General features: G+C 37.0%; 1 protein-coding gene across 2 annotated transcripts in view; it reads left to right on the top strand.

Moving 5' to 3' along the window:
- The first annotated feature begins 2,872 nt into the window (after window positions 1-2,872).
- Window positions 2,873-26,139, top strand: part of FMN2 (formin 2) — a 164,502-nt gene continuing 141,235 nt past the window's right edge. Inside the window, exons 1-2 of one of the 2 annotated variants that reach the window (XM_069800660.1) lie at window positions 2,873-4,865; window positions 22,743-22,909. In XM_069800660.1, coding sequence (XP_069656761.1) covers window positions 2,921-4,865; window positions 22,743-22,909 — 2,112 coding nt within the window. In that variant the 5' untranslated portion in view covers window positions 2,873-2,920. The remainder of the gene's footprint in view (window positions 4,866-22,742; window positions 22,910-26,139) is intronic. The other variant, XM_069800661.1, reaches the window with a different exon arrangement.

Below are 26,139 nucleotides of genomic sequence, written 5' to 3'. Positions count from 1 at the left end.
GACTCTTAAAAATGAAGTATCCTTCTTGAACACTTAAACCCCCTCTTTTCCCCATTTACTTTCTGTTGAAAGTCTCTTTTTTGGTGTAGACTATTGAATACATTCTTAGCTTTTAAAACATAGCTGATACTGATGCAAAATTGTTCTGGTTTATTGCTGACTTTTAATAATATGTTTTTCTTCAGAAGTTAAAAGAATCCTGAAAATAAACAAACCCCAAAGTATTAACATCTGTTTTTATGTTTGGCTAATGTTAACCTTTTGTACTTTCCTGAAAATGCTGATTGAGAGTTGCATCTATCACTGCCACTTTGGGGTAATTTGTATTCTGTCCCCCATGCTCCTTTTTTTTTTTTTTTTCTTTTTAAAATGTGTTTTCTGGGCCTTATGTGGAATAACCAGAGCAAATTCTTTGATGTTCACATGCACACCACTCTTCACGTAAGTATGCCCATTTTGGTGATGCTCTTTCCCTGTATAGATCAGAAATCCTGGTCAGAATCCATGATGGTTAGGATACCATATTTAGATGGACTACCTAGAAACTGGTTTGGCTTTTTTTCTTATATTTCTTTTGCTGTTAGGATTACAGCTGCAAATTGAAAAAGTCTGAATAATTTTTAGTGTAATATATATAAACTCAGGCTATACATCTACGTGGTTTTTTGAGGAACTTACTCATCAGGATATGCTATATGAAAACTTCTAGGAAATAGTGCAGATACTAATGATTTAAAACATTATAAATCTCTAGTTTCTAATTAAAAAATGAAGATCAGTCTTTAACTTGACTGTCTTATAGCCCCAGCTTTGATGATGGCTTGGTTTTGCAGCATGATTTACAGTGTAATTACTGCTGATGAATTATCATTAGTTGTAATGGGAGCCTGTTGAGTTTGTAATGCAAGTTTACAGAGAAGGAAGGAGAGGGAATGTTTTGGAACATCACACTAATTCTACATTTCCCTTATACATTCAGTCTACAGTATATTTATATTACTTCTGCACTATGTTAATTTCTGGCAGTTTTTAAATGGGGTGGGAAGCTACAAGTACTCCAGTTGTAATCAAGGGTTAGATCCTTGTCAGTTCTAGTCAGTGAAAATACCCATCAAAGTAGTATTCTACTACTATAGTTCCCTCAAACTGTGCCTTAAGTAATTCTTACTGTGTACCTTCAGATGGAGTGAAATTACCTGAGTTTTCAAATGCCTTTTGCAAGTATGTAATAATGCCGTGAAAGATAAAATACTGCAACAAATTAGAAACTAAGTAGGATAACAAAAGGCAAAAGCAGAAATGTAGTCAAAAAGCAAAATCACTTAACATGTTCTTGCAGGTTTTGCTATACTAGCTCTTGCTAGTATATTTATGAATGCTGAGTGCTGAAAATGAAAAAAAAAAAAGTAGATGAATCACTTCATTAGATAAGTGAAAACTAAAAAAAAATAAGCCAAACCACTGAGTGTACAGTCATCTGATCCACTTAAAACACTTGAGTTCTTGTAGACAGAAGGCTTCTGGTGCCTGAGCCACAGGCCCCTTGAGACAAGACTTACATCAGAGCCGTAAGTGACCAAGAAGCACATGGAAAAAATTATAATAGGTTCAAAATTATTTACTTGCAAGTATTATTGACGGTGCTATTCTTTCCGAACTGAATTAACAGCACTTTAACAATGGCCACAGCCCAGATTTGTAAAGGTATTTAGCATCCTTTGAAAAAAAGTGTGTGTGTGAGGGTGTGCCTGCATAGTTTTTAAAGTGTGAATGATACTCTTTTTCTTCTTCTTTAATGTGTATTAAGGCAGAGGAAAGCAAGTGAAACCTCTGGTAGGGAGAAAATGATACCAAATGCAAGAGTTAGGTAAACCAATAGGATGCATTTCCCTGGAATGATGTATTATTTTAAGGAACCTATGATGAAAGGGAAATTGCTAGTAAACAAGCTCAGAGGTGTGAGGAATGCATAAAGTCTTTCACAGAAAATGAACCTAATAGACCATGCAGTTTAGAGATGATAAATCATAAACAGAAATCTATCTAATTGCTTCTTGGCTAGTGTTGAACCAAGATATTGAACTGCTGAACTGATCCAACTTGGCAATTTGGCATTATTATGCCCTTGTGTTTTTATTCCAGTATTTTAAATCTAAATTTTAAAAGTGAGAGTACCTGTCTGGAAGTTCAGGAAAAATATTTATGAAGTATTGATACTTATACATCTAAACCAAAAATGGACGAGAAGCAGCAACTGGTAAAAACTGTTGCACAAGTTTCCAAAATAGTTAGTAAGTGACAGTGCCTAAATCAATTATTAAATATATAGGGTGGAATAGAGGAATGCTTTATTGTATCCTTTTCCTTAGTAGCATTTGAATACTGCTGTTTTCTTGTTTGTTTTATCTTGTTTCATGCCAGATGTTCTTATCAGGGAAGACAATGGTGGTGTGTTTTAATATTGATGAGTTGATTCTCCTGGGAATAATAGTATAGCTACCTTCTCAGAATACAAATTGTGGGAGGTTTTTTGTAGTGTGATTACCATAATGCATTGAATTTTAAGTGCAACTCTTTAAAACTGTGGAAAGAACTTTTTGTTTATTATCTTTCTTCTATCTACTTTCAGAGTGACTATCCTTTTAAAATTATGTATTGTGTTTTGGTGACCTTTAAAAAGTAAACATGTAAATCACCAGAGGTACTGTGTGATCTGTCAAAGTAGCATATGCTTAAGCACCTTATAAACTATTAAATAATCATAATATTTCTCTTTCCAAGGTTATTAGTTTATTCATTTAAACAGTTGGAGAACAATTGCAGAGTAATTAAAGTACCTTCCTTTAACTCCCCCCCCTGCAGGAACTTGACCATCGAAGTCCTGCAATTATAAATGATTTGGTGACGAGCCAAGCTTGCAATGCAGGCAATAAAAACCGTGGAAAAAGAAGTGACTTTTATAAAGGAAATACTTTTCACAGAATCCTTCTTAAAGAAACAAGAGTGCAGCAGAAGCCCGGAGAGCAGGCGGCTCAGCGAGCAGCAGCCATTGGAAGGAGCTGTCTGCAGCTCTCAGTGCTGTACTGAGCATGTCCCAGCGGAGCCCAGTGCAAGCAGCACATTATGCAAAAAGGCAGCTCTAGCAGATGGGAGAGAGGCACAGCAAGCATTTGCTTCACTTGCATCACCACCGCTTGAAAACAAACCTGGATCGCTAGAGGGGATCTCGCCGGCAGGCCAAAGGAATGAAATACGGGAGCATGGCTTGATTGCTGAAGGTGTTGCGCTGCGAAAAATCATGGGGAATCAAGATGGGAAGCTAAAGAAAAATACAGGTGATGTGCACGAAGGAGGAGAGGATGCCTCTGGGCCCAAGGATACAGATGGCACAAAGAAGGTATCGGGAAGCAGAAGGGGACTGGGGAAGCATGCAAAAGGAAGTGAATCCGGTAAGAAGAAGGGTAAGTCAGACTCGAGGGCCTCAGTGTTTTCAAATCTGAGGATCAGAAAAAATCTGTCCAAGGCTAAAGATGGGAATAGTAGTTCACGGGAGGATGTTTTGGAAAGCCAGGCCTTGCAGGCTGGAGAGCTGGACAGTACTCATTCAATTGTTACCAAAACTCCAGATATAAGCATCTCTGCGGATGAAGGGGGTCTCTCAGACACAGATGTTGAACATTTTGAAATCAGAAATGAAGCTGTCCCAGCTGCTGTGGAGACACAGGATGGACAAAGGACCAGCTCTGGCTCTGATACGGATATATACAGTTTCCATTCAGCCACAGAACAAGAGGATTTGCTTTCTGATATCCAGCAAGCTATTAGACTGCAGCAGCAGCAGCAGGGGGCAATTAACATTGGAACTGAGGACCTTGTCACCAAAACAATGGGCCGACACATGGCTAATTCACAAGCAGCCCCCTTAGATTTTGAACGGTTTCTTTCAGTAACTACCACTGACAAAGAGAGGAGCCCAGACACTGACGGGGCTTTCCCAGCAATATCTGAAATTGCAGAAAACATTCCCATCTCCTGTGCAACTGAACGTGAACTGAAAGAAGCGGTAAATGGCACAGGCTCTCCTGGTAACGGCTTATTTGAAACACAAGAACGTAAGCTATTGATAGAGGAGCAGGAACAGCTCGTTGCTGGAGTGGATGCTGTAGCTAGTGAACTAGAAGATGATTTAAATAGAACTGCAGTAGAAAACCGGTCTCAGACACGTAGCTCCACACAACCTTTTCCAACCTCGGTAGCAGATGCTGAGACTAAAATTGCTGAAGTGCAGGCTATTGATTTGCAGGGCTCAGTAACAGAGGATGGTATTTCAGATGCAGGCCGTGATCATGCTGCTGAGACTCAGGAAGGGAAACACACTCTGTCAGCCAGTCAAGAGAACCTGCATAATGGTTTACCCACTGAAATGAAGAATGGCATTTTGTCCTCTGAGGGGACAGCAGACAGTCCGATGCTTGGTTCCCGATGCTTTAAGCCCTATCTAATTAATCCTTGTTACATCAAAACCACAACTAGGCAACTGAGTTCTCCCAACCATTCACCTTCTCCCTCCCCATCCCAGAGTCCGCTTTTTACAAGGAGGCAGGAGTCCTTCCACAAAAAAGAAAAAGTCTCAATCAAGAAGCAGAGGTCTGCTAGTTTGGCAGGTTTATTTAGTCGTTCTGCAGACTGGACAGAAGAGGTATCTAATCACAAATGTGAGATAACGCAGAAGGTGGGCTCTGCAGGCTACTTGGAGCACAAGGGGTTTAGAGAGAAACTGCAAGCGGAAAGAGTGCCTTTGACTCATTCAAGAAAGTCCTCAGGGGTGCAGGCTTCTACAGAGACATTTCCCAATGTCTTTTCAGGTGAGTGTCATGTATTAAGGTTTTTTTTCCCAGAAAGTCTTTGAGAATATATATAAAATACTTGAATTCAGTCCTTTGCATGTACTATTGTCTTTACTTGTGCTGACAGTTTTAAAATTGAAGGCCTGGTCTGGCAAACACAGTCACATTTCATTAATGAGCATAGCCTCTCTATTCGGTGTCAGCCTGGCAGTACTGCCAGTAAAGGAAGTGCATAACTCTTTGAAGTTTTTCTTTCTGCTTTTCTCCTTTGTCTAAATCTTGCAGGAAAAGGCTGGATGCCTTAAATTATTCTTGTTGAAAAATGCTAAGAGCTGCACTGTTGTAGGCAGACCAGCTCTCTGCATAAATAGATCTTTCAGATGTGAAGCTTTCTGTAACTGTGATCCTGTTTGGGGTTTTCTTGTGCTAGGCACTGTTCTGATGTACTGTAAATATTTGAGAGCTGCACCTGGTGTTAGACTGAGGCAGTGATGAGGATTTGCTTAGTGCAAAAAGGAAAAAGCCAGGCAAGCACAGATGGACAGCACTACAGAAAGGAACCAATTTTCCCTTCAGAAGGGGGAAAGAGAAGAAAAAAATGTTAATGACTTGAAAAGGCAGCATAAAATGGAGAAGAGAAGGGAAACTGGGGGCAGTACAATTTGGTAGCTGTGACAGGCTGCTGCTCAGGCTAAATAAGGAGACTCATTCAGGAAAGCATTCTTTTACCTTGCTTGTTAGGCAGCTTGCATAGGAATACAGATTTTACAAATTAAATAGTGTGAATAGATGGTTATATTTTCCTGTACTTTGAGGGGTTTTTTACCCTTTCTCTTCCCCCCCATCTGACGTTTCTATATAAAGCTAATGTTTTCACAAACAGAAGGCCTCTGCCAATGGGAGGTATGTATACAGAGGAAACTCAGCAATATATTCCATTTATTTTTCACTTAAGAAAACTGTAGAACTAAGAGAATACAGCGAACATGCCCTACGAGCATCCATTACAAGATTAGAACAGCTGACTCTATAATCAGGTCTGTTTGGAATAGAAGTCTGTTCTAGATGCATGAGCACAGTAACCATATATGTAGCCAAGTTATTTGCAAAAAGTGCAGTGAGAATTTTTTTGTGCTTTTATGAAAACTAAACAAAATGGTATGGTTTATGAAGGGAACAATGACATGATTTAAAAATCCCATGTAAGAAAATAGTTAAGCTATCAACAACTGTTTTGCATAAAAAGACTATCTTGTTTTATACTGTAGATTTTAAAAATTATGTAACTTGCAATCATTTGCATTCATAGTTGCTTTCTTTGTGCACATTCTACTCTGCTTGGTGTCACAGTAATACTGGTGAATGAACCTGTCTGGAAACAGAAATTAATTTTTTGCACAACAGCCAGCTCCAGGAGTTTGAAATACTTGGGTAAAGCATTAACATTATTTTCCAGATTCGAATCACAAGAATACTTTCATTCCTCAGTAGTCTTGAACAGAAGTCCCCAATTTCAGTCTTGAAAATTAGAATTCAAGTTTTTAACACAAAAAAGCCCACTGAAGGAGACCAGCCCCCTGTGAAGTCAGCTGAATCTATTTGTGTTTTAAATCCCTTCCACCTGTTTTCTTAGATTTCATTTCAGACATCCCTATCTGAAGTTTTGCAATTTGAGGTGATGACTACTTTCAGATTTATAGCATATAAAAAGCACACTTTTTTTTCTATCAACATTTGACAGCTTATAAACAACTTGGAGAGCAAAGCTTTAAATTGCATCATCAGAAATTAGACTTTCTTCTTTATGGTGGTGCTATGATGGAAATAAATTTTATATGCCAAACTTCAAGAACATGGAATTACTTTTTAGAGACCTGTTTTCCAGGAAACAGACTTTTTCACATTTCCTCACAAGGTTTTGATTCACTTATTAATAATTTTTGTTTTATTGTGTTTTCCCAGCAACACTTTAGACTGTTGTTGTGAAGGGACCAATGTCCAATGGAACAGTAGTTCTGTCTCTTATGGAAATTATGGTGACCCTCATTTGCATGTACATACCAGCTGTCTTTACAGGCAGAGGACAATTATACCTTTCAGTTCATGCAGAAAAGCTTGAAATGAGGGAATGGGAAATGGCATGATAACACTTAATCTCTTTTTGATCATTCTTATTTTTAAAAATATGTTTACAAGCTGAAAATTATCAAGAATATAAAAATTACAAGTAGTGTACATAAAAAAGGGAAATTAAACTTCACATTAGTATTCCCACAGACTGGCTGTCATTGCTGTAAGAGCAGAAAAGCCTCTTTATTTAAACCAGTCTGCACAGTAACAATTACAGAAATAATTTCCTTGTAATTTGAATACTGCTTTTGAAAAATGTTGTATTTTAACTGCATGCATAAGATGCATCAATTCAGGGATTACCATCAGGCTTTTAGAAATAACATTCGTTATAGTGGCTCATTTCTGTCTTTAAAGAAAAAAAATTCAGGTTCTTGCCTAGAGCATCTTGCTGTGCAATGACTGCAGTGTTGTTCTGCATTTCTAACTAGAATCAAGTAAAATATTCCACAAAGCTTTAGTCATTGATTTTAATGACAGCAGGTTCTATGCAGATGACTGGCCTACTTTTGCACTGTGTTGTGGTTTGGCTGTGTGCCATTTGGTTTTCACAATGATCCATGTGAATTCTTCTAAGGCTGTTTTAATGTAAAATGTAGATGAAAGCCAACAGCTGGAATGGTGGAGGCTGTACATATTTTAATTTTGCTTTATATAGAAATAAGTAAAGTATGGTATTTCAGATTTGATGCATTGGCTAGGAATATGGTGTAGACAAACTTATAGGCATTTTGTAATTCAGGCATCGGATCTATTTCCTTTATCATGAGGACAGCTGTATTTGAAATTGCAGTGATAGTAATTACAAGTTCTAGATTACCTGATGCACAGTGGAGTCATGGCTTTTATGTTGTGGTCCCAGGAGGACAAGAGCTGAACTGAATTAATAGGGTTGGCTCTCTCACTTAGGTATGTGGCAATGAAGGATTTGCACTAACATTAAGAGAGTGTCTTGGTGGGAAAAGGAAACTGATGTTTACAAACATTAACATAACTGAAATGGAAGAGCCTAATAGATTGATTTAATAAAAAAGAGTTTATCCTCATGTTAATTTGACATGCAGTGATTGCAGAGGACCTAGTAAGGGTGTCAGTTACATAAACTGAATGCAAGAGTCCCATCAGCTGCCCTAGATGGTAATTAAACTTGACCCAGACAAACCCATGCCCTTTCTAATCTCTGTTGGCTGGCTGTAACACACTTGCTGCATGAATCTCTTTCAGACAAATCATTTATCTTTAAATTTCTATTCAGAGATTTATATTTGTCCTGCTCTAGCTGTAAACAGGAGACAAACAAACAGAAAGTCCTGGTTACCGTAAAACAAAACCTGAAGTCAGTCCCGTGCTTGTGTGCTCATGGCTACTTTCTGATTTCCACAGAGGGCCGGCCTCCTCACAAAGGCCACTTTATCTCACTTTTGTGCTATGCTAATGTCATCTGCACCCACTTGAAGTTCCAGTGCAGTGTCTGCAGGCATATACAAAGGTCTTAGTATAGATAAGTATGTGAAAACTTGAAAAAACAGAATCAAAGTTTGTTTCTGAGCTATAAAGTACATCTTCTTAGATACTTTTTCAAGGGGTTTTTTTTTCCCAAGGATTTTTTTTCATTCTGATTCATGTGATGATGCACACAATATGTATTTGTTGGCATCCTGAGGAGACTGTTTATCATGCAACCGTTATTTAAGACTACTTACGGTTTACTGTTTCACTGATGATATTTGTTAACAGTAATACAAATGTTTCTTTTATCAGATGGCGGGGTAGTGCAGCCTCCTGTAACTAAGGGAGCTGCCCAACAGCAACCCTTCATGTGATACCGGATCATGTACTACACAGAGTGTCCTCTTTTTGCCTTTTAAACCCAAACCTGGAGGCGGGGGGAAAGGGCTGCAATACTGCACTCCAACTATAGTAAACTCTGTTTGAAAATGGGCCGCAATATGTTATTGAAAGACTGCTAAGTGCTGATAAGTTGCTTTAATGTTAGGGTGCCAACACTGCAATATGGGAATCGGAGCAACATGAGTAAAGTCACTGGAATGCAGTGCTGCCACAGGCTTGTTTTGATGAGGTCTCATGATTAATGCTTTGATCTTTATCTAGATCTTCACTGGGAGTAGCAGGTTTTGGTCATGGCGTTGAGTGGCTGCATCTCTCAGGAAATCTCTTTCTGAGCAGCAACTCCATTCTGAGGTCTGACTGGCAGTCTGACTTGTGTCTGGAGTAGAAGTGTGCTGTCTTGATTGCCTGCTGGTCTCCTGGGGTGCAAGGGGGGAAAGGAAAAGGGACAGTTTGTTGCTGGAGGTCTGTGCAGCTCTGCTTGGAACTGAGACACAGTACCGGTGTAATATCCATCACACATGGGATCTGGCTAGAACTGGTCATTGAAGGACATCATATGCTTCAGTGATTTTATTTCTGTGAAAAGAACAGTAGATTATTCCAGTGGGAATAGTTATGTGGAATTTAAGTTTGAATATATTTCTTGGATCTAACTGTGCTTTACTATTTTTTAAAATATTTATAAATTATTTAATAGCTTAGGTCGGTGGTTTGCCCATTTTCTTAAAAAACCTGTGCATAGGCCTCTGCAGGAAAAAAAAAATCTATTTCTTGAAGCAGGTCTCAGTTGTTTCCTCCATGCTGTGGTGTCTAAAGAAAAATAAACTTGGAATTGGAAAGCATCTGTAGGAATATTTTAGGCTGCCTGTATATGAAGGATCAAGTTCTAATGTGAATCTTGGTGACAGAAAATGCAAAAATACTAATTACCCAATATATTTTGTTTGTGCTGTAGTCTAACCAAGCTCAGAATATGACCAAGTATATTTCTTATAAACTGCTCCTGCCAAAATTTGAACTTACATAAGGAGTAGTGGTGGTGAAGTGTGTATGTGTAGGTGTTTCTGTGACTGTGATTATTATTAGGTACATTTAAAAGCATCATTCTGTAGTGGCTAGGTGGAATACAACAGTTTCTGGAAACTTACTTTTATGCGTACAGTTTATTTTTTTGGGGAGATGAGGTGAGCTGATACAAGGGGAACAGGGGAGAAGCAGTGAGCAGCTGTGAAAGGAAGGCAATGGAAGGATATGAGGACTTTACATTGTATCACCTCATTCCTGCCTCTTCATATGATAATACAAGGCCGGTTGCATTTCATTGAATGCTTTAGAAAAGGCAGCAAAGTGGGTTCAGGAGCTGTGTCACACTATTATTTCCTTTAAGCAGCAGCAACTTCCTGCATTCCTACATCGCAGCTCATGTAAAGCAAGTTAGGGATGACAGAAGAGGTGGTCTGTGTTACCTTGAGTACAAAATGACTATTCCTCATTTTATTTCCATATTGCTACTGTCCAGAATAAGTTTCCTTCACATTGATGGAAATAGCTAGGCTTTCTGACCATGAATAGGAAGTGGATTGTGTTTTCTGATGCAAAACCTTGCTCTATTCTCAGATAAATACAAAACATACCTTCTTTAATCTGTAGAAGCATAGATGATAGATAGAACCCATTAAGTCAGTTAGTTTTGCAACAATAAGATGCAGTGGTTATGAGATTGTGTATATGTGTGTGTAAACAACATCACAGTTGTAAAAGTAAATCCTAATATACATAAAATTAAATGAAAATATATAAATAGAGAAGTACAAAAATGCTTGAGAATTTAATCTCTTTGGTGTCTTGACATATGAAGCTAAATAGTGGCAGGTAAGCCTAGTCACAAATGAGATTTATCATTGAGACATTCTTATTTGTCAGTAAAAGTATGAGTTGTTTTGTCTTAGGATCTGTATGAAATTTATCAGGAGCTCCAGAGCTCTGAACCTGGTGTGAATTTGAATCAGGAGGAAGCATAGATAACTTTACTGTAGAACTAATTACAGGAGGCAGCTTTCATTCTAGAGCTTATTCGATGCTGATATCTGGCTCAGATGTCCCTCAAAGACACATAGTAAGTAGCATTTACTAGGGAAAAATAACTTTTATCCTTTCCTCTTCCTTGCACTGTTAAGGAGAAAATCACAGTACAAAAGAAGTCAATGCTGCAATAATGCTATAATTTACTACATTAACATCTACTAACAGTCAAGGAAGAAAAGGTGGTTTTCATTAAAACAACTAAAATATAAAAAAAATAAACCAAAACCAAAACATTGACTTCATAATAGAGGGTGTGTATCTAAACACTATTTTGTCATACGAAGAGTCAAGACAATATAGTATGCTGAGAAATAGTTGAGGGAAATATTTGCTTACATCAATGAAAGAACATGAAGGTCCAGTTACAGTAAGGGAGATGTGCTTAGGTTTTATTCAGATGAAGTCTAGAAGAATATATCTGCACAAATATACAGGCATGCATGTATATATTTTGCTTTTTCATGGAATGTATTTCTAATTTTCTGCTTTTCCACTTTCTTCATCTTACCAGTTTCTGTTTATGGATGCAGAGAAGAAAAGCTTTTGTAAATTGTGATAAATTTTAAAAAGTCAGCAGTTAAAGTTGGAGAAGATTGTCAGAGCTTGGGTGCACAGGTCCTGGAGAGGAAAGAAAACTAAGGCAGGCTGGGACTCTAATGTAGGTTGAAAGAAATTTGTTATTTCTGTCCAACTTCAGAGGCTTGCTAGTTCAGTTCAGTTGTGTTTTGTGACCTGTGGCTGCTTGAGCTAATACTTGGATTTACTTCTAAGGCAGAGATGGGCCAGACTGCATTAAATGTTAAATGAAATGTAGAACCATTGGGAATGAAGAAGGTTTACAAAGTTGGGTTGTAAAGAACAGTGTGTATCAGTTTGGACTGACAAAAGATGCTGTTAATAATAGGTGCCCAAAAAGACATCAGAGGAGCTTCTTACTTTAAAGAGCTAGACAGAAAGAATTGTGGCTTTCCAGCAGTCTGTGAGAACCTGGCACAGAATACTGTCTTCACATCGCAAATCACCACAGAAACTAAAAGGGTAAAGATGGGCAGAATTAAATACTTGCTGAGAGGAACCTAAGCACCTGGAGAACACAGTATGACCGTTGCCAAAGATGCATATGGTGCCTAAATATTCAGTAGATAAACACATATAGATTCTCTTTTATCATAATCTGCTATAATTAGGAAAGCTTTAGTAATATACTTCTGTAATCTGGAATAATACTGCATTAGAATCTGAAGAGACATCAAGGTGAAAGGAGACATGCCATACAATGTTGTGGGAGGGTGCATCTTGTTTATCTTTTTAGAAAGGTATTTTTTACTGTGTACTACTGCTGTATTATAGTTGGGGATTTAAAAACTTCAGCTTCTGAAAGATATATAATGACATATAAGATATGGTCTTACCTTTCACTATATATATTATATATACAAAAAATATATCTAGTGAAAGGTAGTGATAAAAACATAGTTTAGTACGTTGTCTCAGCTTACTGTGTTTATATATATGTCGTGTATCAGAAAATTCAGTGTGGGAGAAAGGTGTAAAATCTTAGTCACTGTGGAAGCAAAATTTCAAGGAGACTAATGCTCAAGTTAGGGAGACAGAATATTTAAAAGATTTGCCAATCTGCAAGAATTCTGAAGGCACTGTCACAGGCCATCACAAACATTTTAATATGTTTTGAAGCTCTGGTGATAGGAAAGTTAGAATACGTGCTTTTTGGAAAAAGTTAAATTGTTGTTATTGCAAATGATCTAGGCAATTTTAGTCATCTTATTTTGACTGCAGCAACAAGCAAGGTCTTGGAATGAATCTTGAAGGAGGAAATTATAAGATATAATTAGTTATTGGGCATATGATAAAAGGGTAAAGAAAAATGGAACAAAATGCAGCATGGTTTTAGCAAAGATCAATAAGACTACCTTGATAGCTTTTTATGTACAGCTGCTTTCTAGACAAAGCAAGACTGGTAGGAAGGAATGCATCCAGGTTTCTGAACAAAATGGCAACACTGAAAATCACTTACCTGAAGAAGAAAATGACTAGTGGTTTTGATGAGGGACATCATCATGTTACTTCTCTTCCACCAGAGAGGAACAGCTTCATTTTGGTCTGCTTCTACCTAGTGTTGTGATAGGCTTGGTCAGGCTGTGGAAGCTTATTGCATGATTAATGCAAGAGTAGAGCTGGGTCCTGACCTTTGTCCTGGCATTCATGTTTTCAGGACTCGACCTTTTTGTCACCAAGTGAAATTTTCAGTAAACTTTTGTCTTTCTGTATTATAATACAGATTTCAAACTTAGGAACTGGGCTGGCATCGTGAGTTCATTCATCAGGACCAAGGTCTGCATTAATCAGTTTTTGACCTGACTGCTTCAGCTTTTTTTAGCATGATTTGTGCAAGTATGGCATATGGTTAAGTAATCTTTTAAAAGACCACTTTGGGTATGCTGCAATTGGTGGTGTTGCCATGTCTCCTAGCCAGCACAAGTGGAACAAGCTTTTTTAAAATACAGCTACTTGGTTTGACCATGGGATGTTATGGATAAAGAGTGAGATGGGGTGTTTTGAAAACTTTGTTTGTAACATCCTTTTTACTTCATTAAATCTGGGGTCTTTCCTTGTCTTTTGTGTGTGTGTGTGTGTGTGTGTGTCGGGGGGAATCCATTGTCAAAGTTTTGCCAGACCTCTGCTGCTTCCATCAGGGCATTTCTGAAAGAATTTCAGTGGCATTTGTATGAGGTGCCACTTTTGCCCTGTGTGCTGTGGTGGCCGTGGGGGCAGCAGCAGGATTCTCTTGCCAGTGGCAGCTTGTGCCCTTCCTTCCAAAAGGGAGCACACACACATGTGTTCCCTGGCTTTTTTGGGGATGTCTTGAGCACTTGAAGCTGTTAGCATTATGTGATTCTCTTTCTGTAACTGCATAATGGACTGCTTGTTCTAGCTGAGTGAGTTGAAATCTCAGTGATACAACTATTCAAGCTCTCTTGTATAATCTGGAATCTGTTTAAATAATTAGTGATAACTGTGGGGCTAAAATAAGGGAAAAAATTACTTGCTTGAGTTGCACAGGGATTGATATATTGTGGTTCTAACTTAAAGCTAGTCAAGAGTTTTCATGGAAAATTTTTAACAGTCAGGAGTGTACTAAAAGATGGGATAATGCAAAGGGAGGGACGCTGAGATGCCAAAAGATTCAGACAGTTTGGCAAAAGTAAAGCATGGTGTTTACTGTGATAATCAGATACAGGACTGACAGATGTGAAATTAATAATTGGTCATTTTATTCTAGTTGTTTGAAGAGTCTATGAATGTAATCAATTCATCAATTGATACATTCTTCAGTGGAATTTAATAAATATATATTTCTGACATCGAAGTTACATTGAACTGTGTGTAGACAGGCATAGAAAACTGGGGGCAAAGGGCCACAAAGTGTTGATGTATGTCTTTTTCCTAATTCTCCTGTTTAGGCAGACTTTCTGGTTTTGACTTCTGAATTTAAGATGGCATGTGGGTTCAGTTCATACCATCCATGTGAACAGAGCCAGGAAATCTGGAGACAGAACATCGGAGAAAAAAGGACAATCCTCTTGGGCATTTCCACACATCCCTAACTTTAGTAGTGTTCTAAATACATGATATAACTACATAAATAAAGACTAAATTAATATAATACATATTATATATAATATGACAATAACAATATAAATATATAAAGAAATCAATATATAACTTCTGTGTTTTTTTCCCTTAGAAACATACATACAATCAGTGAATGCAGATATTAGCTATTACGCTAATAAAAAGAAAAGGAAATATCTTTATGACTGAATTATAGAAATTTGTACCATAACCCTAGACCTTGACAAGTTTTGTCATTTTTAAGGTTTATGTTGCTTGGAAATTAGACTTACTACTTACTTTGTGTTTATTCATAATGGAAGGATTCAATTTTTTTTTCTTCTTTTTGTTATGAAACCATGTTGTGTGTGCAGGCCTGTTGTTTGGTGGGTTTTCCATGTTTTATATAATCAGGCTGTGAGAAAACTGTCACGTGGTTTTTGGAAAGTATCTGTCAATGAACATTCAATCCCCTTTAAAAAAGAAAAAAAAAAACCAAAAGTGAAACAGCTAAAACAACCTCACAGGATGAGAGATCTGGAACAGTTTCCCAACATAAATCAGCAGAGGATTAGAAACTCTGCAGTGAAAAAGAACAATAAATGAAGTCTCTAATCCTGGAATATTGGGTGTAATCTCCCAGGTCAGGCTTCAGGCAAGAAAGAGACTAAATCAATCTGTTATTTTTTTAGTGCAATTCTATAATTATGCATTTATAAATGCAGGACTTGGCTATGCATTTATGCAGGACTTGGACTTGTTCTTTGAAGAGGAGTTGGCTAGAGTACCAACTTCCAGTTCTGTTTCATTCCCCAGGTTCCACATGCAACTTTGAAAACCTCTTCTTTCTCAGCAATCATGTGTCGTACATTATGTCTAGGCTGACTGGTACAGGTTAGCAGAAAAACTATCTTGAAATTTGATAAGATTATGCAATGAAAGGAAAATATTAAGGAAATTTAATACTTTTGATCTTTGAAATATTGATTTTATATGTGAAATAGTAGTCACTCAGTGCCTTGTATATTTGAAACTAAGGAAAGTACATTAAACAGCAGAAAGGTGAAAATGAAGTGTGATTGATTTGCCCCTAGGAAGTAGTTTAGCAAGTTTTTGCTGTGTAGTTTGGGGGAATATGATGAATGAGTAAAACTTGTGAAGTATTTAAGAAGTTACATGTAGTTGCAATTACTAGCTCATCTACAAATATGGAAATCTTTGCAGTATTTCTGTGTCTCGGACGCATTTGTCCTCTTTTGGCATTCTGGGGAACGTTTGGTGCTGCACAGTTCAGGTGCCTTGCCAGATGAATTAGGCCTGATTTAGCCATGACCTTGATGGTAGTACATGCAGAAAAGGAGACAGAAAATATTTGGAAGGAAGGAATGATTTAGAGATATGAGGCAGCAGATAGCCAAATTGCATATTTCCTAACTTTTCAATGCTGTAGAAATCAGCTTTTCTTTTTCCCTGTTTTCTGTTTTGGTTTTTTTTTTTTTTTTTTAATTTATAGAACTATGTTCACAGTTGGAATCCTTTGTAAATGAAAAACCATAAGAAGACTACAACTGTCTTTTTATATTTTGTAAAACTAATAGAAAACATATGCTAAATGGAAATTCACTATTTTGTCCATCTCTTTTTCCTTTTCCTTTTTTTTCCTGTACTGTCTCCCAAAAATAGAGCAAAGCTTATGGTACTTCTGGCTTCAAAGCTCATGAAATATCTTTGCTGTGTGAGCATTTCTGATCTCACTAAAGTGGAAAGGAAAAAAAAAAAAAAGAGTAAACTGGGGAAAAGAAGGCAAGCCGATTTCAGCTTTTGAAGACCTAAGCAGTACGTGCATGAGTCACTGTTAACCCTTGACGTGACTCTCGCTAGGGTGTTCAGAACTGGTATTACACTGAAGCTGCTCACTCTGCATTAGGAAAAATTAAAATGGAAAGTCTGCCTCTAGTCTGTATAGGTTAAGATTTGCTGATGCAGCTGCTGTGCTAATGGTGAAAGTGTGGTGTAGCGCTCTGGTTGTTAGAAAAGAGACTTGCAGGAGACTGGCAGAAGGGGGAGCTTTTGGAGTATAACTCATTTTGATCATTTGTCTCAACTTGTGCTCACTGACAGCTGTGCTCCCAGGCTTTTGCAAATGTAGCGTAAGGAGGATAGGAGAAACGATAGGAGACACATCTTTAAAGATAAATGTGAGGTTATAACAGCATGATCCTCAGGGAAACATTATTGCAAGCTCTGCTGTAGTGTGGTGCCTCAGTGCACGCATGTGTGATTTTTTTTCAGTATGTCTGTGACTACAGTAGTTTTCTTCTGTTTCTCTCTTCCATTTGTCCCTCTCCCTCCCCTCAATAATTAAGCAAACACAAATATATGCTCATGGTATTGGTAGTTCTTAAGGATTTTATTGCTTACTCTGTTGTTCCTCAAAAGGTTTGTCTTCTAAGCAGGCTGAACAGGAAAAGAGCTATAATGTGAATTTTGCCTGTATTTGTCTGTGGACAGTACTGAACGTGCTTTCAACATTCAGTAATTCCATAGGCAATCAAGTGTAAGGCAAACCTGCACTTCGGAAAAGTGTACATCCTTATTTTTAGTGTCTGCTTGAGGAGAAAAAAGGTTGCCCTGGAGTATAAAGTAATTGTAATGGAAAGACCAGACGTGCTTCCTTCTAAAATAGGCAACCTCTCCCATCAAAAGTGACTCATAGTCCAGGTCATGACAGACAAGGTGGTTCAGATTATCGGTACTGACAGCCAAGCTCTGTAGCAGTTGCTGCCATATGGAAGGAGGTGTGATACATACACACAGACATCTCTCCAGGCCAAGGGAGAATCTGTGGCAGTGTTAGGCCAGTACTGAGTGGGATTATTATATGAAATGATTATATGCATAGCATATAATAGATATAATAGTTAATATTTTACAATGTTTCATTATTATATGAAATAATATTTGTAGAATGACTTTTGGTGGGGGTAGGCTTCCTTTCTCCCTTCACCTTGCCCTTGAATAAATACGGTTGCAGTAAATCTAAAGTTGAAAATGGTCATTCAAGAATACAGTTACCTGCATTTTTCAAAAACAGAGGCAGTATGAATTGAAACCATACTGGGACTTGTGAATTTTCATTCTGCAGTGAATAGCTTACAGGTTCTACAGAGGTGGTTTTGATGAAGAGTGTTACTCAAGTCTTGGTCATAGGGATGAGATGAAGACCTGTAATGTTGTACAGGAGGTGACAAGATCATAGTGCTTCATCTTCATGGGAATGGGAGGAAGCAGCAAATGGCATGGAGGTGGAGAACATGGAATTTGGAAGCTGAGCCAGAAGACACAGGCTGAGCCTGAGCAAAAGTATCACTAAATATCCACAGAAGGCCAGACTACCTGTTACTTCCAAACTTAATTTCATGTTCCCATTCTTTTAGTTAATTAATTGTGTAATCCTTTGTAAGAAAAGAAAAAAGTCTTTTAAACCCTTACTGGGATTTAATAAGTCGTTCTAAGCTCCTAAAAAATAACTTAGGAGTTTGTGGTCATCTTATTTGGTGAAGGGTTTTGGCAAGATCCTCAGAATACTGATTTGATCTAAGGCTGAAACTTAGCTGCAGTTCTTCTCTAATTCAAAACTTAGTATGCCTCCCATCTCTCACCAAACTAATACTTAGGGGAAAGGTAAGAATGGGCTTCAGGAACTTCATGACCTGGGATTTCTGGGAAGAAAAGTTGTTTAAAATGTTAAGTTCCCATTTTTTTTTATTTTAGGGAAAAAGATCTGAGAGCTCTTTGTTCTTTACTATTTTCATAGCATGTAAAGGCAACCAAGATAAATTGTTTTACCATTGCATTTAAATCCCTGTAACAGAAATCAGCTGGTCATTTAATAATTATGAAATCATTAATCATTTAATTATTCCAGGTTATTTGCAACCATCTTCACCTGTTGAAGGTATTACCCATGTAAGTTACAAATATGAGGTGATTAATGGTGTCTGAGGAAAAAGGTGGTTGTTGCTGCACTTTGTTTATAAGCGAAAGATAAAAAATTGTGGCTCAAAATCTTGCAGTTGAAGTTCACTGGAATTTAGCCTATGCATTAAATATGGCTGTGGTTTTGGTTTTGCCATTTAATGAATAGATTCAGGGATTAACATTGTACAGTCAATTTCAAGCATATAGACACAAAGTCATTTTAATTTAACGTGTAGTGCAAATAGACAGGGTGCTGGAAAACCATTTCTGGTTCCAAACAAAAAAAGTTAAAAGCCTGTGGAGTCCAATGTTAAAGAGTTTTTTTGCTATACCTAAACAAAAATATAAATTTCATCTTGCCCTGAATCAAAATCATAAAAGTGACCCCTGCTGTTTCACAAACATCTCTTGCTTTGACACCAGTTCAGGCGCAGGTAAGGTCGGAGAGCAGTGGGGCAGGGGTGGACTCAGCACCAGCCTCCCCAGGCCACAGAGGACTTTGGAGCTGGAACGTTTCTACTGTAGTGACAACTGGCTTTTACCTGAAAGTACATGAAAGGGAAATATCAGATGCCTCTAACAAGGATCGAACTACTTTTTGGTAAGCGGTGGCTTTCAAATGTTGTTCTCCCATGTAGAATAACTTCAGCCCTGTCTGGAACTACAGTGCCATGGCTACTCCATCTGTCAGGTGGTACAGCACGGTGTGGTGTTGTCTCAGAAATGAGCAACGCTCTCAAGTATTGACACACTTTCTTTTGGTAGAGTTTACCTCCTTGGTCCCCTTTAAGGAAAATATGTGTTGTCTTTTTTATAACTTTGGCTGGGTTTTATGTTTGATGTGGGATGGATGGTTCTGGCACATGTAATGACTGTTCAGTTTGATGATAAGCCCTAGCTGGTTAGGTACAAAACTTTAGTGGCTTAACAGTCTGTTCTAAATACACTGCCCAGTAAGTGCTTTGAACATATAACCCATTTATTGTTCTTACAGATTTTTTTTTTCACAGCTGTTCGCAGTGAAGCTATTTCTCTATGCATTGAAAATGGAACTTTTTTCAGCTTGCATTTGGTAAAATGTGTTAACTGAACTGGCAAAATGTATTTCTGTAATTCAAATTTCTGTGTCTGTCCTCAGGTTTCCATAGCAATTGTAAGGAACACACAAGCTGTGTTAGAGCGCAGCTTTATCCGAACATTATTACCTTTGTGTTGAGAACCTTTATTTTTTTGACTCAACGTATATTTGATGCAAAGAACAGCTTAGTAGTACTAGAGATAAATGATTGATTCTTTTAGGTTAAAAAAGTGCTAGCTAATACAATTAAACAATTTTTACTAACCTATTTATTCTGAGACTACTAATACACTGGAGAGAATGCTTCAGGTTCAGAGGGACAAAATGACATAAGTAATACAAAGTACAGTAAAATATATTAAGTTCATTAATGACTTTTTTACATATATACTTATTCTATATTGTCTGAATGCTAAAGTATGTTTAGACAATAGTTAATAATCAAAAAGCAACAATAGTTAATAACCACTGTACGAATTAAACTGCAACTGAATGGCAAGATTCTGAATAAAGTATTTGATCTTGAGCAAGACTGTTAAGAAGTGCTACAAAAAATTAGCAAATGAGTGAGTGGATTAAGGGGGGAATAAAAGGCCTCATTTCCTGTTTTGTCATTTACAGATATTATCCCTGTTAATTAGGTTAAAGCAAAAGCCGGGGTGGGGGGAGGGGGAGACAGAAGGAAAGGAGGGGGCTGTTCTGCTTCTGGATGTGCAGGAGAAGACTCTAAACTTGATAGGATTATTTAAACGTTGGAACATCCAGACAAAAAAATAAAAAGATATATCAAGTCTGACATTCAAAAGTCATGGATAACATTTGAATGTTTAATATAGCATGAAGAAATGTATAGTTTTCTTGCATAGTTCTATTTTGTGTGTGTGCGCAAAGTGCTTTTCCTCTGTTATTTTTTTATTATTATTTTTTCTTCTGTGCATTTTAGATAAGTGTAAAGCATTGACTTCCCCATTCATCCTCATCAGTTGCAGTCTCTCATTTAACTAAACAACTTTCCGTGTTGTTGAACTTACTCAGTGATATAAGGTGATACTATGGTAATATGATGTGCTTTGCCCCAGAAATGCTACCTATTGGTGCTCTGGTGCCAGTGTGATGCCAGTCTTGTACTCTTAATTTTTTCTAAAACTTACATAGCTTAACCTCTATATTTATAGCTAGGAGAATCCATTTATCACAGTAAGAGGGCAGTAGATAGGGTTTTCTTTTAGTGATCTTTTACATCACCACTAAGCATTGGCAACTACAACCCCAAAGAAAAATTACTACAACAAATCACAAAAACATCTGTTGGCAGATAGCTCCCTATTTGCACTTCGCTTCCGTGGTTTCATACTGTTGCCTTTCTTCATGTAGGGGATTGCTGTACATTGCTGCAACTGTGGGTAAATTGTTGTTAAAAATCACAGTGCATATCAGTCAGTAAGAAAGCCTATCTTCAATTAATTAACGATTTTGAAGATTTAACAACTGAACTGTATCTTTAGCTAAATAGAAGGATATGCTGAATAAGCAATTTTGTTGGCATCACCTTATAGGTGGTGAAACCAAGGAACAGAGGCAAACTAATTAGCAAACATAACAAAACTTGTGTATCTTACAAGCTTATCCCCTTGAATGTACTGTATTGCATCTAACAAAAGGCTAGGAAACTTGGGTTTATAATTCAGAATTATCAGATTTTTAGATGTAGAGAGGAAAATCTTAGCAATAACCTCTAACATTTTAATGCGTTGTTTATTTTAGGCTGTAGTGCCACATGAAATGAAAATAATACAGAAACTTTGGGCTAAATGTCACTTATGATATCCTTTTTAAATTGCATCCAGATGTTTAAAAGAAAAATCTTTTTAGTATGTTCAGAAAGCCTGGGAAATTTTAGATTTTGAATAGAATCAACGTTCAACCAGAAATCTTGCATTTGTATGTAAAAACCAGAAGTATTAACATTATCATCATCATCTTTATTATTATTTTTATTATTATTATTATTTCTTTAAATGACACTAAAGTGCTTTCTTAATGCAATATATTTTTTCTCGAAAATACCTTTCGTTTCCAGTGAGTGGGTGGAAAAAACAGACTATAGAAACTGATTTAGGTACAAATTGTATTCACAGCTAGTTCATGCTAAAACATGAAATTAAATTTATTACCTTGTCTGCCTTTTCTTTTCCAGTAGATCTATTTAATCTCTTTATTTATATCCTGTAAATCTTAACTTTGGCATCTTTTAACATTTTAGAGCCTAATCAAGCAATTTAATATTCTTACAATGTAGATTTATTACAGCATGCATGTATAACTAATTTTTGTAGTCTCTTTTTGGTTAACTGCACACAGTATAACAGTCTTTCAAACTTTTAGCATTGTCTCCTGTAACATACTTTATAACATATGCCCTCCTTTCATGCTCTAGTGAGATAACAAAGAAAATACTTTGATCATGAAATCTCGAGCTATAATAGGAATAAATCTCTCCCCACTCTTCAGAAGTTTTACTTCTCTGAATTGCTGCTTGTAGCACTGCATTTTGTTTTGGAGCACTCTGCTGCTCTGGAGCTGTATTAAATACAATTTTAAACAGAATAGTTATCAGGGTTTTTTTTTTTGTTATTATTCCTTTATTGAGAATTTCTCCAAAGAAACAGAGCACAATTTCTTGAAGACTGTCATAATTTTATGATTCAAAAAACCAAAGACTCATTCCAAGAGTTGGGAGACTTGATTCTATAATACCTTTGTGTGACACCCTTGGAAAAGTTACTTCATTTCTTGTTAATATCTTGGTTTTCCCATCCGAACAATTGTATAATATAAATAGGAAATTGATGCTACAATGGCATCTCATGGTTTCTGTTCCTCCTCCACAGTGCAGCCAACACAATGTACATTTTCTTCAATTTACTGATAAATCAGGCTACAGATCAGTTTGAATTATTGTATAGAAATATAAAATATTAAAGACTTATTATCAGATACTTTTCTCAAGAATTCTTTTTTAATTTCATATTTTTACTTCTAATAGTTGAGATTTTCGATACACATTGTAATGCCTTAATCTTTGTGTCCCGTAGATAGCTACAAATTCTTATTGATCTGTGTCATCACCTTGGCAGGACGAACTCTGCTAGAAAAGCTCTTCAGCCAGCAGGAAAATGCACCACAAGAAGAAGCAGAAAAACTATGTTCTCGCATTATTGCAATGGGTCTTTTGCTTCCATTCACTGACTGCTTCAGAGAACCCTGTAATCAGAGTGCCCAGCAAAGCACACCCACGTTTGATGTAAGTACTGAAAAAGTTATCTTTTGTCTGTTTTACCAAGCGGGACATGATTTATCAATGGCTTATGAGTCCTGAGAGAATTCTGTTAGCCCTTTTAATGAAAATTGCCCTTATGAGAGTGGCCAGCTATTTTTCTGAGCTCAGGTGTGTACGCTTTTGTATCCAGGTAAGCGTAAGTTTTAAAAGGTTCTCCCGTAACTTGCTCTCTTAACTTTTTAACTCATATCTTAGTCTGCTATACTTTTCTTTATTTGTTGTTTTCATTAAGTCTTTTTCTTTGAATCAAAGCACTCTGTAGACTACCGACACTTCAATCCCATAGCTGCTTCACCAAAAATACAAATTAAAGGAACAATAGAAAACAGCATTGCGCAAAACTTTACAGAACCCAAATGGGATGTCTATGCTAGATAATTTTTTCCTCCTGAAAAGACTTTTGGTAAAAAATAGTGCGTGGATCAGTGCAAATTTGCTGGCATTCTAGCTACAGTGTTATCTGTGTCTTTAGGCTGTCTGGCCAGAGTGCTGTTATTGGTGGTGTTTGCATACTGTTACAAAACTGCTGTGTAGACGTTGCCTAACATACTTTTCCTTCCTCTTGGATAATGAATTCAACATTAGGATGTCTTTCTATTGTGTGATACTGTACAACTCATGAAGTTTTACAGTGAACTTATTTTTATGATCCCTAAATTAAATTTTATCTTTGACACTTCTTTGTGCTGGCTTATGTGACTGAAGATAATCAGGGTTTTTCTCTTCACTAATTAGCTTCAAAATAATGTACAAATATTAACTAATCCATTAAATACCTTACTGGTATAGTTATGATCATCCCTATCCTACACATTAAGCTGAAGCTTGGTTAGAAATACTCAAAAAATGATTGACATAGATACGAGAGAACATGAGTCTTTTTAAGTCTATCTTTCTCATCTTTCCTGAAGAATAGTTTAACACAACTGGTGAAGGGAAAATGGGTAAAATAAATTTGTCCAATTAATTCTGAAAAAAAACCAACCCGGCTTTCCTAGATTAACCTAGCTTATCTACATTCCATGATGCCTCTAACAATATTCAACCTTCATGTTTTTTTTTAAAAAACAATGTTTAAAACATTTTCAAATTGCTTTTTGAAATTAATTGAAAAATGGATTGTGACTATAAAACTGTGGTTATTCAGGCAACTTAAAATCAAACACCATCTGAAAGTGTTTATGGCTAAATATGCTCAAGAAAGTTACTGGAAAAGACACTTTTCTTATTCTTCAGGTTGTTTAAAACAGTCTGGCAATGTTTTGAGTTCTCCTGGTTTTACCATTTATTCAGCTAATCTATTCTTCTTCATAGTATTGAATACAATATTCTTTATAAAAAAGTTTCTCCTCACTTATAAACAGGTTTGTCATGGTTTAACCCCAGCCGGTAACTAAGCACCACACAGCTGCTCACTCACTCCCCCCCCCCCTCCCCCGCAGTGGGAGGTGGGGAGAGAATCGGGGGGGGACTAAAACTTGTGAGTTGAGATAATAACAGTTTAATCGAACAGAAAGGAAGAAAATAATAATAATAACAATAATAAAATGACAATAATAATAAAAGGATTGGAATATAGAAAACAAGTGATGCACTATGCAGTTGCTCACCACTTGCTGACCAATGCCCAGTTAGTTCCTGAGCAACGGTTCCCCCTCGGCAAACTCCCCTCAGTTTTTATACCACACATGATATCACATGATATGGAATATCTCTTTGGCCAGTTTGAGTCAGCTGTCTTGGCTGTGTCTCTTCCAACTTCTTGTGCCCCTCCAGCCTTCGTGCTGGCTGGGCATGAGAAGCTGAAGAATCCTTGACTTGTTGCCAAGTAGTGTTTACACTAACTGAAAACATCAGTGTGTTATCAACATTCTTCTCATACTGAACCCAAAGCATAACACTATACCAGCAACTAGAAAGAAAATTAACTCTATCCCAGCCAAAACCAGGACAAGGTGTTATCATATTAAAAGTTTGGAAAGAAGCAGAAGAGGCTCTTTTGTTAACTGGTATACCATGCTTTGTCCAAGTAAGAGAATTATTCTAGTTATCTTTCATTGACCATATCCAACAGGATGGACTTTCTGAAAAGAAACAGTAGCCTAGCCTAGTGCCATGTGAACAGTCAGCAATTTAAGATGTTTCTGGCGTAGCAGTGATCTTAATTTGAATTGGACTATCAGCAAGACACAAATGCTCCCTTACTGTTTTTCTGTATAAGTCCCCTATATAAATTATGCTTCTGTAAAACAATGTCAGAAGTAGTGTAAACCCCTGAGTATGTGTATGCAACTAGTAGTGCATCCTACTTCAAAGGAGCCTACATCTGTCTTGAACACTAGGATCTCAACAACTGAATTTCACATGGCACAAATGTGAGAGCTGCTGTTATTTAGTTTGGGACTATGTTTCTGTTTCAGCCTTGGTGACCACAGTACAGGAACACCTACCTGTTTATTCATTAGATGTCCTACTAGGGTGAAAATGTTTAGAACTTGCAGTATAAACTCTAGTGGCTGAGAACTTCAAAACTGGGCTTCTCCTAGCTGATTTTGTTTCTTAGAGTGAGTAAATAAAATATTTTACAGAAAATAAATGCTAATAGTTATGTAAAGAAATAAAACAATTAACAATTAGTATGCAAAAACTTTCGGTAATGCTGTATATTACTTAAAAAAGGACATGTAAGATCTATGACTTGTGTCCCCTCTTGCATCTCTTTCCATGTCTGTACTTTGCTTTTTTTCTTATTTAGGTTTTCTTTTTTTTTCTTTTTTTTTTTTCCCTTCATTAGAACAGGATTTTAATGTTGAACTAACCATTGATTTCAAAGACAGAGGAATTAGACTAGCCTTAAGTAATACTTAAATTTCACCCATCTAGAATTAGGAGATACATCATCTTTGACCTTACTCCAAAACTGGGAGCACAGCCAGTCCCATATTCTTCCTTCATCTCTGAGTTCATCAGTTCAATCTTGGATTGCCTCCAGTTTGGCTGGCGTCCTTTTCACTCAACTGAAAATGCCATCGACAAAGGTCCTGTAACCCTGTCCTGGTCAGACCCAGGTTCATCTGCCACCTCATTGTCCTTCCTCCCTGCTACATCCAGCTCTGGTGCTTGCTTGTTCCTTAATGTTACTCATTTGGCTGTTTTGATTTTTGTCTTAGTCTGGTTCTTATAAAGTCTGTTAG

This window comes from Haliaeetus albicilla, chromosome 13 (assembly GCF_947461875.1).
Source record: "Haliaeetus albicilla chromosome 13, bHalAlb1.1, whole genome shotgun sequence".
Lineage (NCBI taxonomy): Eukaryota > Metazoa > Chordata > Aves > Accipitriformes > Accipitridae > Haliaeetus > Haliaeetus albicilla.
Note: the sequence above shows the minus strand (reverse complement) of the source record. Positions and strands in the feature narration are given on the sequence as shown.